This window comes from Bidens hawaiensis, unplaced genomic scaffold, assembly GCF_021521415.1.
Source record: "Bidens hawaiensis isolate Kalapana, Puna unplaced genomic scaffold, B.hawaiensis_p1.1 tig00012610_1, whole genome shotgun sequence".
Taxonomy (NCBI): domain Eukaryota; kingdom Viridiplantae; phylum Streptophyta; class Magnoliopsida; order Asterales; family Asteraceae; genus Bidens; species Bidens hawaiensis.
Window position 1 is genome coordinate 1 of NW_027492036.1, and position 13,630 is coordinate 13,630.

A 13,630-nucleotide genomic window follows, 5' to 3' on the forward strand; every position below is an offset into this window, starting at 1 on the left:
GAACATGAGAAGGAAAAAAAAGAAACACAAGGAGTGTTATTCAAACTTAGATCTAGGAGAGGTAAAAGGAACTACCTTCAACATTTTGTTATTCAAGTTTTGGAATTACATTTGAATCTTGACTATTTTAGAACTTTTGGTGCTAGTTAGATGATATTAAATGTTATATAATAGCTTTTATTTATTTTATTTGAAGAATAATATTATTTTTCATATACAAAACATAATTTTTATTTAAGTGTGCTTTCCTTTATCAAGCCCTCCCTTTTTTTGTGCCTTGCGCCTAGGCCCCAGACGAGACCTGTGCGACTTGAGTGCGCCTATTGCATTTAATAACTATGGATATAATCACAATTTAATGTAAAATTCCATGAAATGAATGCATAGGATGACGCATAAATATTATCAAGATTTAAGACTTATTCTTTTTATGGGGTGTAAGTTCCAATTTTATTTTTCGTTATTTTTATGCAAGGGTTTCAAAGGCACATACCTTTCTACTGCGAAGACTGCATCTTGGACCCTCAGCCACTATGTCACTTCCATCTTTCTGAAAGTGTAAACGAAGAAATGAAGTTGTATGTGTGACAACAGAAAGTTAAGCACAAAAAAAAAAAAAGAATAAAAATCAATGGCATATTTTGAATGACTTATTGTCAACATTATGTTGCTGTCAACAACTTCTTCGTCTTCTTTAACTTGACCTGAACACAACACAAACACTCCGAATATTAATTTCACCACATATCAACAATCTTTTAATAAGATCAGCATGGCTTATCGATAGAATTAGACTATATCAGTTATCTCGTGACATTATTGTATAGACGAGGGCAGTCAGGTGCTAATATTGTAATTAAATATATCTCATGTTAATGTTATAGTGAGAACGAGGGCAGTCGAGTGTTAACTAATACTCTATTATAATAGAGTATTAAGATTTAATCGATTGTCCTCGTTCTCACTGAAACATTAGCATAAGATATATTTAATTACAATATTAGCACTCGGCTGCCGGCGTCAATAATGTGACAAGATAAGTAATATAGTCTAATACTATGGATAAGTGATGTTGATGTTATTAAAAGATAGATTATAGAAACGAGATAAGTAATATATATAGTGTAATAAAAAAGAAAGCCTGACCTGGCTGATCAGTGGTTGCCCTAGGGGAAATAATAGTCAGTCTCCTTGCGATGAGCGAAAGCGAGTGCGTGTTGAAGCGATAAGAAGCAGGTAAAGTTAGAGTCACAGCAGATGCAGATGGTCGTCTAATTGGAGCAGTGAAGAAACGAGAAGAGGTTATGGTGAAGCTCAATTTGGAGGCCATATTCGCCGGTGACGGTGGTGCAATTGAAATTGAAATTGAAATAGAGAGTGAGAGTGAGAGTGAGAATTGGAAAATGAATAATACATAATAATAATAATGTTGGGGAGTTTAATTTGGTAAAGGAATCGGAGAATTGGACAAAGTGGAAGGAAGGAAGATAAGGTGAGGTTTGAATGTGTGGAGGGAAATAAATTCAGGACACAAATTATTTGTTCATTTTTAAGTGGAAATGCCAGCTCAGCGGCTTAGAGGATCAATGACATCTGTTTCTGGTGACGTGGGACTCGTCTTTCATGCTTGTTGAAAGTCCACGTGGGATATTGTAACCGCTACTACGTTTACTATTTTTAGCAATGTTTTAAAGGTTTATTAAGGGTGTATGACACTACCCAAACTAAGGGTGAACGTGCAAGAAATCGAAAAAATTAAAAATACAAACCGAAAAATTCAAGCTGAAACAAAAATTGACAGTTTTGGTTTTTGCTTTTGTAAAAACGAACTAACGGTTAGGTTTTTGTTCTACATGCAATAAAAAACAAAAAACCGAACCGAATTTCTAAATTTTTATTTTTTTTAGTTTTTATTTTAAGTAATTTATAATAATTTAATAAATATGTAACTCATATATTTTTGGTCAAATGTATAATAGTCTATTATTAGTTAACAATTAACAAAATTATTTACACATAAATGCATTAGTTTGGGCCAAATTTTATTTCGGCTTAAAATTTTCAAGCTCAAATGACAAAAACCAAAAAAATAGAAACCGAACCGAAATCAAAATGAAAACCGAAAAAAAATGATACAAACAGTTTCAAAAAACCCAAAATCAAAGTTTTGGTTTTAACCCAAAACCGCACTGAACCGCACCAATCACACCCTATGTTGAACTAACTAGAGTGTGGGCTCATATCAAACATGAAATAGTTAGCATATTTGAATCTAAAGTTAATGTCCATTTTCGTCTCTGTGGTTTGCTATTTTCGCCACTTCAGTACAAAGTTTGAAATTTTGTCAATTTAGTCCTTATAGTTTTAAACATTAGCCAATTATGTCCTCTTGTCTAACGGCATCCAACTATGTCGTTAATTTAAGGGTATTTTTGTCTTTCTCCCGTTTATTTTTAGTTAATGGTCAGTTTCGTCCCTGTGGTTTGATACTTTTGCTACTTCAATCCAAAGTTTGAAATTTTTTTAATTTTATGTTTAATTTTTTTTTATTGGTCTACAGCCCTTAAGAGCATAATCCAAGCCCAAAACCATCGAGCATCGACCAAAACAGGTTTACTCTGTCAATAACAATAATCATACCCCCCCCCCCCTCATATTTAGTTTCTAGACATTTTCTAAACTCTCCCCCATGGTGGAATTCATTGGTAAAGTAGTCAAGGTAATTCCATAAAACCGTACTATACCGGTAAAACTAAAATCGTTTCTTTGGTTAATGCGTAATAGTTACGGTTTAGAGATTAACATATCGTAGCAAACATCTTGGTCGAAATCAACATCAGGAGGTCGAATATCCCGTCATTTCCATGTGTTGCTCAAGAAATCGATACACTAGATCGCATGCGTGTTCTTCAAATCGTGGTGTTGTTCTTGAATTCTTCATATCGACTACAATTCTATGGTTGAATTCGACGAATTCAAGAACAATAACACGATTTGAATAGCACACATGCGATTTAGTGCATCGATTTCTTGAGCAAATATGGAAATGCGAGATATTCGACCTCTTGATGTTGATTTCAACCCAGATGTTTACTACGATATGTTAATCTCTAAACCCTAACTATTATGCATTAATCAGATAAACGATTTTAGTTTTTTCGGTATAGTTCGGTTTTAAGGAATTACCCTGACCACTTTACCAATGAATTTCATCATGGACTGAAGCAGCAAAAGTAGCAAAAAAATGAATAAATTAAACATAAAATTAACAAATTTCAAACTTTGGACTGAAGTAGCAAAAGTATCAAACCACAGGGACGAAACTGACCATTAACTAAAAATAAACAGGAGAAAGACAAAAATACCACTAAAACTAACGGCATAGTTGGATGCCGTTAGACGAGGGGACGTAATTGGCTAATGTTTAAAACTATAAGGACTAAATTGACAAAATTTCAAACTTTGGACTGAAGTGGCGAAAGTAGCAAACCACATGAACGAAAATGGCTATTAACTCTTGAATCTAAATAACTTTTGGGCGGTTGACCTTGGCATGATGATAGTAGGTCTTCTAAAGAATTGAAACAAATTTGTGAGATTATGGTAGGTAAACGTGTAAAACAAATATATATGATTTATACGTGAACTATGGATTAAAGAAAATGCGCAAAAGCTCACAAGAAGTCGGGTCGGGATTAAGCTCATCTAAGCTAAAGCTCAACTAGTTTAACTTATAAGATCTTGAGCTCAAGTTTGATTCGTAGGTATTAACTTCGAACACGGCTTAGACTCGACTTGTTTTTAAAAGTCAGGTCGAGCTCGTGTTGGCCCTTGTCTGGGCTCTGAGCATCTGTAGCATGGCCGAATATAATTGACTTCTTTCTTGTTATGACTACAAAAAGTTTTGTTTTCGAAGCACGATTGAATAAAATGAATGTCATTTCTTGATTATGATATTTATTATAATCATACATACATACATACATAAATTTGGAAGTTACGGTTTACTCGCATTTGGCCACTGTTGTAGGGCTATCATTTTTTAAGTTGTAGTACAAGTGGTTAAAGTCTGGTTTTGTACGTGATAACTACCTTTCCAGCGCTTTTCTTTTTGTTTCTTCTTACTCGGAATTATGATATTCTTCAACCTGTGTTGCACCTTTCCAAGTTCAATTCGGCCCGCCACTTAATAACCCTAATTTGTGATATGAGCGATGATTGCTGCAGTAGTAGGGTTCATTTGAAGAATGGTTGCATCAAGTCCCTCACTTTTCTATCTCGGATAGCTTGCATCAGGTGATAATGAAGTTACAATTCTTGATCCTTCCACTTTGTTGATTAATATGGAGAAAATTATGGTTTGTTGTAATTATTTTACATTATTGGATTTGGATTATGCGCTTGCTCTTGAGTCAAAAATCGAATACTATCGATGAAGCAAATGTTGTTGAAGTGTATATAAGTTACTTCTCATAATCGAAATCTAATCACCAGAAATATTTGTAATTTCTCAATGTAACAAAAACAGGCAGCTAGCATCTTTGACATGGTATAGCACAAAGGATACAATGGGTTGGTTTGGATTTAATTCATCTTTATGAAAATTGGGGTAGATGGAGATGAAGATGGACGAATTTCTAGGTTTGGGTTTAGGGTTCTTGAATTTGAAGATGAAGACGAAGACGGAGGGGTAGTTATGTCATTTAATCACTCATTTTAACGGTCAACGCTACGGTCAACTGACATGAGGAGACAGAGTGAGCCCGCCCTAAAACGACAGTGGCACGGAACGCGCAAATTGAGAATGGGACCTATATGGTACTCCCGTCCATCCAACATAGGGGTACAAACTATAATTTTCTCATCAATATATTAATGACTTATAGTTTTATGTTTAATTGTTAAGATAAACTCTTGTCGCAATAAAGAGAGATGGACTCATTTGATGAACTAGATCATCTTCGTCAAGGATATATACATTTCTGATTTGTATAAGCAGTTGGTAAACGTAATCGATAAATTGTTGGGTTAATATTGCACACTATCCATTGGTCAGCATTGTTTTTGTTTATGTTTTAACTCGTGCCAATTTTTTGTCACAACTCAAACTAAATGTTTTGCTTATTTGGTAAAAACCTTTTTTTAACAAGTTGAAATGTAGAGTTTAAATAGTGGGTTACAACTCTGATCTAACTTCAAACTATGTTTTTACTAAAGTTAAAAGTAGTCACAACCACCCAAAGCCATCTAAATAAAAACACGCCATGCGAAAAAAATTTTAAAACAAAGCCATGTAGGCTTCAATTGCAATGTATGCATGTAAGAACATGAAACAAAACGTATGCATGCTTCAACTATTGTACAGGTATGTAGGTTTATCAAAGAATTTCAAATCAAAACTTATAAATGGTTCTGATACTATAACTCGCAACTACATGCCCAAGCCACGAAGCACAGCACACATCCTAGTTATTTTTTAGTGTTTTTGTGATATTACAATGTATCTTTTAACGGCTATGATATTATTGATGCTACAATTACAAATATTGATGGCACAACCAGTTAGTTGTTGCCGCCTCTTTGCTTGGACTAGCCACCACAATTGGTAAGAGCACGTACTCCCAAAGGCGAGTCTCGAGCCCGATCCAATCCCAGTAATAATATTTTTCCTTGGATTTTTTTTCTTCCTCTACACTATACATGGTATAATTTAATGTGATAGAAATAAACAAGAACATCACCACCATTCATCAGCTAAACTGGTTTGGGGCTAAAACCCTCCCCAGGCCCCAATCTCTCCTTCGGGCTGGACATAGTTGAACCATTCCTCTACTAGGCTACTACAATAAGCATGTTACATGGTCATCCATAGACTAATTTACTATTGTAAAACCTTATTGTCATCCATAGAAAGACCATATTACTAGTAGGACATAACCCTTTTGTTGACCATTTGACATGTACAAAAATCCTTCGATCCATTTGACTCGTACAAACACCCTTCTGCCATTCATAACAAGACTAGTTCATCCTTGTCAAACATGTAATCCATGGAAGGTAAATAGCAATATGCAAAGATTTGCTTCAAATGTGGTGGAAGATTGTAATAGCTTGGTCTAAGAGTCAAAAGAATCTCACTTTCATTCCATAAATCCCCATATCTCACTATTCAACATCTCCACCAATTCGGCCATCCAAATGTTATCAAATCAAATGGCAAGCCACCACATTTTTTTCACGTGACCTTCACAAGGCAGCTAAGTACTGGATAGTGGATACTAGTAAACAATTCATAGGCACTAGCCTCCGGCTAATATCAATCCACGTTCATCATTTCATGATCATGATGAAATCTTGGTGTCCTAGGTTTTGAGGAGTAAATCACTTTTTGATGGTCTCGTAACATAAAGCCATTTAAAAAAAATCATTCTATACATAAAAAACTACAAGCTTGCTTTTAGTTATGTTTATTTTGGTCATTTTTATATATTTTATTAAAAGCTTCAGCCACTCTAACAACACCTAAATATATATAAAAAGCTAAGACTACCAGCCACCAACCACCAGCTAGTTTTGCCAAGAATATCCAAAACAAACCAAGCTAATATTAAACACATCGAACTATGAATAAACACAAACACATACCGTGCATTCAAAGTGATCTGTCTTCACTTTCTTGGTTCGATCTCCATGTCCCACTCAAAATATTAATATTACGAGTGAAACTAGTAAATGCCGGGATGATGTTCAATACCTTACTAAATAGGCCAGCATGAGATTCCAGACCAGCAGCAGCCATCGGAAAAGAACTGTTTCAGCCATTGGAAAAGATAATATTGTTTTTTAGGGCTTATAATATCAAGGTAACTTAGACCTGCAGTGAGAGATGTCGAGCGAGTTCGTGATAATTTAGGTGAGTCTGAATTTAACGTGAATTTACAATCTCGTTAGATTACACGTGTCTACCACTTGTAGATATTTAATACATAGTACGTTAAAAGTGGTCCAACCAATTTTTGAAAAAATAATTGAAGAGTTTTCAGATGATTCTGAAAGAGTGTTTTTTCGTTAGCTTTTAGTCTGTATGTATTTTTGGATTCTATATTGATATAGAAAGATCAAACAAGGGTAAACAAAAATATGTAAAAAATTAATTAAGTTGTATCATGTATATAATTTTTTTTTTAATAAAAGTACTTCATATTAGAATGTTTAAATCGGATTGATTTGAATCATCAAAAACTAGTTCGGATGATAACCCGATCCGAAAATTTGAAAAAAGAAATTTTGGTTTGCATAGTCGATAAGCATCTGGCATATAATTCTCGGTTTCATATGTGCGGGCGGTAACTGTGACGGCAAGACTAAAGCGAAGATGATGTGGTGGGATGTATAAACCCCTAATTTTTTTAAAACCAAACTAATAGTTAACCCGTTAGCCAGTGTTTAATATAAAACTTCAAAATAAAAATATAGCCCAGTAGTCCAATATACATTTAACCCATTACATAAATTAGCCCATTAAATGTATACAAATATAACCCATTTATCAATTGCTCCTTGTTTGTTCTTATCAGAATTATCATAGACCTATGTGTGAAAGATTTATATATAAGTAACCATCTTTAAGTGTTCACATGAGTCGACTAAAATCTCGGAGACGACACTTGGGTACAAGGAGCAGGATGAAAAACATGCAAGAGCAGAACGAGAACCATTGGCACACGCTTGTTTTTAATAGTAACATGTTTCACTAAAATCCTCTAACCTTGCATTTACTAGGATTAATTTGAACCTACCATCTATTTTAAAGGAGCTAACTCCATATCACGTTTGCTTACATTTAGTTTTGGCGGCCTAGAAGAAAGACATAAACGGGATAGAATGGCTTTCTACTCACGATATTTCTTAAAAATATGTGTAAAAATAAGTGAACACAACACCAACTATCATTACGCATTCATCTTTGAACTAAAAACAAGCAAGGGTGGAATAGCGAGTCATGCGTATGTGGCTATCTTTAGTAAACCATACGAAGGGCACGTTATTAGTTCAGATCTAACCAATATAATGAGTTACTCCTAAAGGTTCACATCAGCTAGTGCTAGTTGATGCGAGTTATTTTGGAAACAAATAGACTAAAGCAGGATTAAAAAAATGAAGTAAGAAGTAGATAAAGATGTATATTGATTACACTATTTTAAAAGTACGTTACACCTATGTAAAAAGTTAATCTGGTGCTTAAAAAATATTGTAATTTTTCTACGTACATGTAACCTACATATATTACATATATGCAAAAAAAATGTTGCCTTGAGTTCTTTCGAGTTCTTAAAACTCAGAGTGGTTCTAAAAATAAATCAGCCATATACATACATACATACATACTAGGAAGATTCCCGGCACGCTGCGCCCCCGTTGATGTTATTGGCAGTTGTACTCGTACAACTTATCAAATCGTGCAATGCGCCTGCGAGTCGAGGTGAATTCGATCGGTGCCAGGTTACGAAACCAGTAATAACCCCGCCCCCCACCCCCAAATATATAATAATAAATTTGTTAACGCAAAAATACAACAAATTAACATAACAAAATACGCGTTGCGGCTACGAACCGATGACACTGTGGTTAGTATCTAGTAACGGCTCCAAAAATAAAGCAAACTATAAATTTGTTCGCACCCAAATACAACAGTTTAACATATTTAAAATATAAAAAAATGTGGCGAACAAAAAAACACGCGCGCTTAATTGCGAATTGATACGAATTCGTAGATTCTGGAATCGAGGGACAAAAAAAGTGATTAAAAAACCTGCACGTTGCGTTTGCGAACTAATGCGGATTTAGTCGGAATCGACGTTGTCGGCATTAAATCGTACACAGAAAATCATGTGTTGTGGTGAACCAACACGAGTTCGGTTGGTATCAGGTTATGAAACCGAAATTAAAGCAATGACCAAATATGTATACGCGTTGTGGTCGTGACCTGACACAAATTCGTACAGAATTGATGGATAAAAAAAACTCGCGAGAAAAACAACCTTAAGTATCGACCGCGAGCTGATGCGAATGTGGCCGAAATCACTTGACTGTAGCAATGGTAAAAAAAACTGTATTTTATGACATCAAACCGACGCGAATTTAAAATCAAAAAACAAATAAAAAGGTCGAATAACCACGTGAGACAACATTTACCTCGCCAAACTTCTTAATTATTATATATAATAATATGAAGTTAAAAAGCTTTTCATAATGCCAAATACTTTAATTACTTTTATTTATTTATTATAAATCTAAAATTTTAATATTAAAAAAGAAAATATTTTGGAAGATCTACCACACTCTTTGAAAACTACTCAAGACAAACCAATCGAGGTTTGTCCCACAGTTTAGAAAAAACATATTAAAAAACTTTAAAAAGATGACAAATTAATTTCTCAACGCAAACTAGTTTGTAAATCATATTAGTGTCACATGTCATCATATAAGTGAATGTGTTTTTAATTTTTTTTTCATTCTTTTAAAATAATTAGTCTTATGTCTAATTTTGAGTTTTGCTAATAACTTTTCATAATTAAGTTCTTATAAAACTTTAAAAATATAGTCTTGTTCAGTTATTTTTTGTGAGCATACATGTATAAATTTTACTAAATAATGAGTTAGTTCAAAAAAAATATTTTTTAAAATAAAATTAATATTACTTTTTTAATATGCCTGATGAATATAGTTTTTTTAAATATTTTTTAAAAAGGTATTTTGTTTATTTTATAAATAAAACTATAATTTTTTTATATTTCTAGTCATTTAAAAAACAATTATAAATTATATTTATTGAATAAAAATTAGTGAAGGTCGAATTGCTAATAAAGATGAAAATTTTAAGTTTAGTTAGATTGTATATTTAAAAAAAAGATATTAATTTTATAATAAAAATTAGGTTTGAGTTTCTTTGTTTGTGAATAAAAATGGAAGCTACATAAAAAGTTTCTTTGTGTGTGACATGAAAAGTAAACATAGTATAAACAAGTTGGACCGATAAGTCAATAAATCGTTGACTAACTTTTAAAATATCACTATTACCCGTGGCCCATCCTACACTCCATGGTACCATACCAAAGTCCATTGTCCACACACATGACTCTATCCGGCGGTCCCAACATTTACTAAATCTCAAGATTAGTTAATAACTTAATATTGTTTGGTTTTATACGTCTTAATATAAAAAGATGATCCATAAAATGATCAAATAATACGAATATTACTTTTTATAATAGTAGTTAACTAGTTGCGAAACACCCATGACCAATTGATCTAGCTGTAGATCCGTGATTTTTTATATGGAAGGTTGTGGCTTAAGTCTCGCCTAGAGCAATTTGTTCCATGTTAAGCCACGGGATTTTCCTAGATGTATGTTTCGTCCTAAAAGGATGGACCGAATCACCACGTTTTGCTCTTCAGATGGAAGGGTGATAAATTTGTGTTAATGATTATAGCGGAAACTCAATCAATTAACACCTTCTGATTAGACATCAAAGAAACATTAACAAGCTGAATTATGGTTATTATTCTTGATCGAATTACCATTACAATGAATTAAGAATGAAAGAAAACGATAAAGAAACGAAAGAGAATTTTCTGAACTGACTGACTCAATCGGAACCCTAACTTTTATACTACTTGAGACCAATGGTCAATAACTAACATATCAAACACAATGCTACGTTTGACACTTGGCCTTTAACTTATTGGCGCTTCTAGCCTAAATCTTCTGATCCACAGTAAACTGTCTTTCAAGTATTTACCTAACATCCTATGTATTCTAAGTACTCGAGAACACCTTAAGTACTCGTGATCAGTTTAATTGTTCGAGTTAAACATTAAATGTTCGTAACACCTTAAATGTTTGTGTTACAACTGACAACCTAACTGCTCGTTTTAAGTCACAAGTGTTCGTGTTTAACCATAAGTGTTTGTGACACTTAGTTTTGAACTTTCACCATATCTAACAATTTGTCAGGGTGATTCTGAGTGTTCGGGTATTTGCTGTTAAAGTGGATAGTTATGAAATATTGCTAACTCAAAATTAGCTACGACGGTCAGTTTGGCTTCTCGACACACACACACCAACCCTCTTTCATAATTAGAGACGACAATTCTTGACACGACAGAAAACTAGTTTTTGAGACACTAACATAACACATTTGTAAAACAACTCAAACCGTACAAAACACGTTTAAGACAACACAAAAGTTGCGTAGTTGCGTGTGAGAAGGCTTTAACGTAACTAAGTGGAAAAGTAACTAAAATCTCACACCAAAGGACCCCACCAGGAAGGACAATTTGGTCATTCAATCTTCCCGCGTCAAAGGTAGGCATCTTCCAGGCAAATATCAATCAACGAAAGCCACTGTCTGAACACTAACTTCAAGCCTCCAAGGAACCAACCTCGAAGCTTCCTATTTCCCTCGTCTTCCTCCTTATATTCTCTTTTCATACCACCCGTCATTTTATTTATTTTATTTTTAAACCCTCACAAACCCACTCTAAACCTTAACCTTAACACCCTCGTCCTCCAAATGTCTTCAGATTCCTCGAACCACCACCCTCCATGGCCCGACCAAGATTCCTCAAACAACTACGCTCTCTCCGGCAGAATCATGCTGGCCTCAGTCATCAGCCTCTTCGTCATCGTATTCTTCCTCGTCATCCTCCACCTCTACGCACGTTGGTACCTCCTCCGCCTCCAGTTCCGTAACCGTCGCAACCGCCGCCGTAACCGCTCCACCCGTATCATATTCTACGTCGATAATAATCCACCTCCATCTTCCACCACCGCCGGCCTTGATGCCACCGTACTAAAGTCTCTTCCCGTGTTCGTATACTCCGAATCCGACGTCGACATGCCGGAATGTGCTGTGTGTTTATCGGAGTTTGAACACGGGGAAACGGGTCGGGTTTTACCCAAATGCAAGCATTGTTTCCACACCGGGTGTATTGACATGTGGTTTTATAGCAACTCCACTTGCCCGCTTTGTCGTGCGCCGGTGGAAGCTGTGGAAACGCAGGATACGACGTCGTTTGAAGATAATAATAATAATAATAATAATAATAATAATAATAATAATAATAATAATAATAATAATAATAATAAAGCAAAACAAGACGATGTCGGATCGAGTGGTGATAGGATGAAGCGGGTTGACGTCAGAATAGAAGTACCCAGCCGGAACGAGTTGGTGGCTGAGACTGAGTTACACATGACGTCACCGAGTCAGGGGTTTAGGTCACCGGGAGGAAGGTTACTGTCGAGGATAATAAATATGAGTAGGAAGTCGCCGGCGGTGTCGCCGGGTTCTGGGGTGGGGCCCAGTTGTGTAAGAGGAGCCACCGAGTTGGATATTGAGTCAAGTCGGCCAGAAGGTTTTAGGTGAAATTACGAAAGTGGACATCTTGGCGGCTGTGTAAGAGTATGTCGAGCCAAATACACGTGGCGGAATGTGTTTTCCTGAAAAAGTGTGTAGAGTTGTAGATATTTATGGATTTATATTCTTTTTCTTTTTATATAGTAATGGAAGATAATAAAAATTAAAACCGGTATATTATTTTACTATCTTATAATTTAAACTATTGAGTTATTCTATTTTTCTTAAAACGGTTGAAGGTCTGAACCTGGGTTTTATTTGGAATATTTCAGGTGCTTGGTCACTAGCCAATGCTATAACACTAACTATTAAATAATACACTAATGTAGTTTATTATATGGATTGGGTAAATGTATCTCTATTATATGCTTATATTGTACACCATATGTATACATGCAAATAAAAAACGTATAAGCCGTATGAACTTTCTATATCGACTATATATGGTTCTTATACGGGTGTATGGTACAGTTTTATATGAATTATGTATAGGATACATACAAGTGCTATATGTTATACGGGTGTATGTTGCAATTTTATGTAAATTTTGTATAGGATATGTAGAAGTGCTATATGGTTATATGATTGTATCGCGTATAGGTGCTTTGAAAACATGAAGAAATTATTACTTTGATTGGATTATTAGGTATAGAGCCCAGGCTTAAATCGATGTTAACGAACATAGCCATTCATTATATTCACTAAATTAATATAATTAATTTATCAATAAAGAAAATAACTAGCAAACGATATTTTATTTAGTTTTTAAATCTAGTATATTTAATTTTGAAATCAAACAAAAATATTTCTCATAGGCCATCACCCATGTCACACACTCACACCCATTTGATGTACGTACAGGTGGCAGTATGAGTGAATTAGGTAGAATTTTGGTGATAGGTTGGAATGGATTTGAGTCAGGATGAGTTTTTAAAATAGAGGGTTATGACGGGTATAGGTCAAGATGGGTAAAGTTAACCCATCTTGACCCAAGTAAAGGTTAAGTACAAAGGGTTTCAAAAATCTCTCAAAAAAATATTCAAAAAATTTAATAAAAAACTCAAATATAAATCAAAAATACAAAAATTATAACTGTCTCGTTCATTAAAAAGAAAAAAAAACTAGGTTTTGTCTTGGTTCAAGTTCGGTTTCTTTCAGTTCATTTTTTGCTTATGTTTTTTTTTGTTACGGTATGTATTATGTTTTAA

General features: G+C 34.4%; 1 protein-coding gene across 1 annotated transcript; it reads left to right on the forward strand.

The window, feature by feature from the left end:
• Positions 1 to 11,576: 11,576 nt before the first annotated feature.
• On the forward strand, positions 11,577 to 12,446 carry LOC143541512 (RING-H2 finger protein ATL2-like). Its single transcript, XM_077034327.1, has one exon. The coding sequence runs from the start codon at positions 11,577 to 11,579 to the stop codon at positions 12,429 to 12,431; it is 855 nt and encodes a 284-aa protein (XP_076890442.1). The 3' UTR covers positions 12,432 to 12,446.
• The last annotated feature ends 1,184 nt before the right edge of the window (positions 12,447 to 13,630 follow it).

Bases quoted from the DNA above. Each gene is read 5' to 3' on its own strand.
- LOC143541512 (XM_077034327.1), top strand. From the start codon at position 11,577: ATGTCTTCAGATTCCTCGAACCACCACCCTCCATGGCCCGACCAAGAT.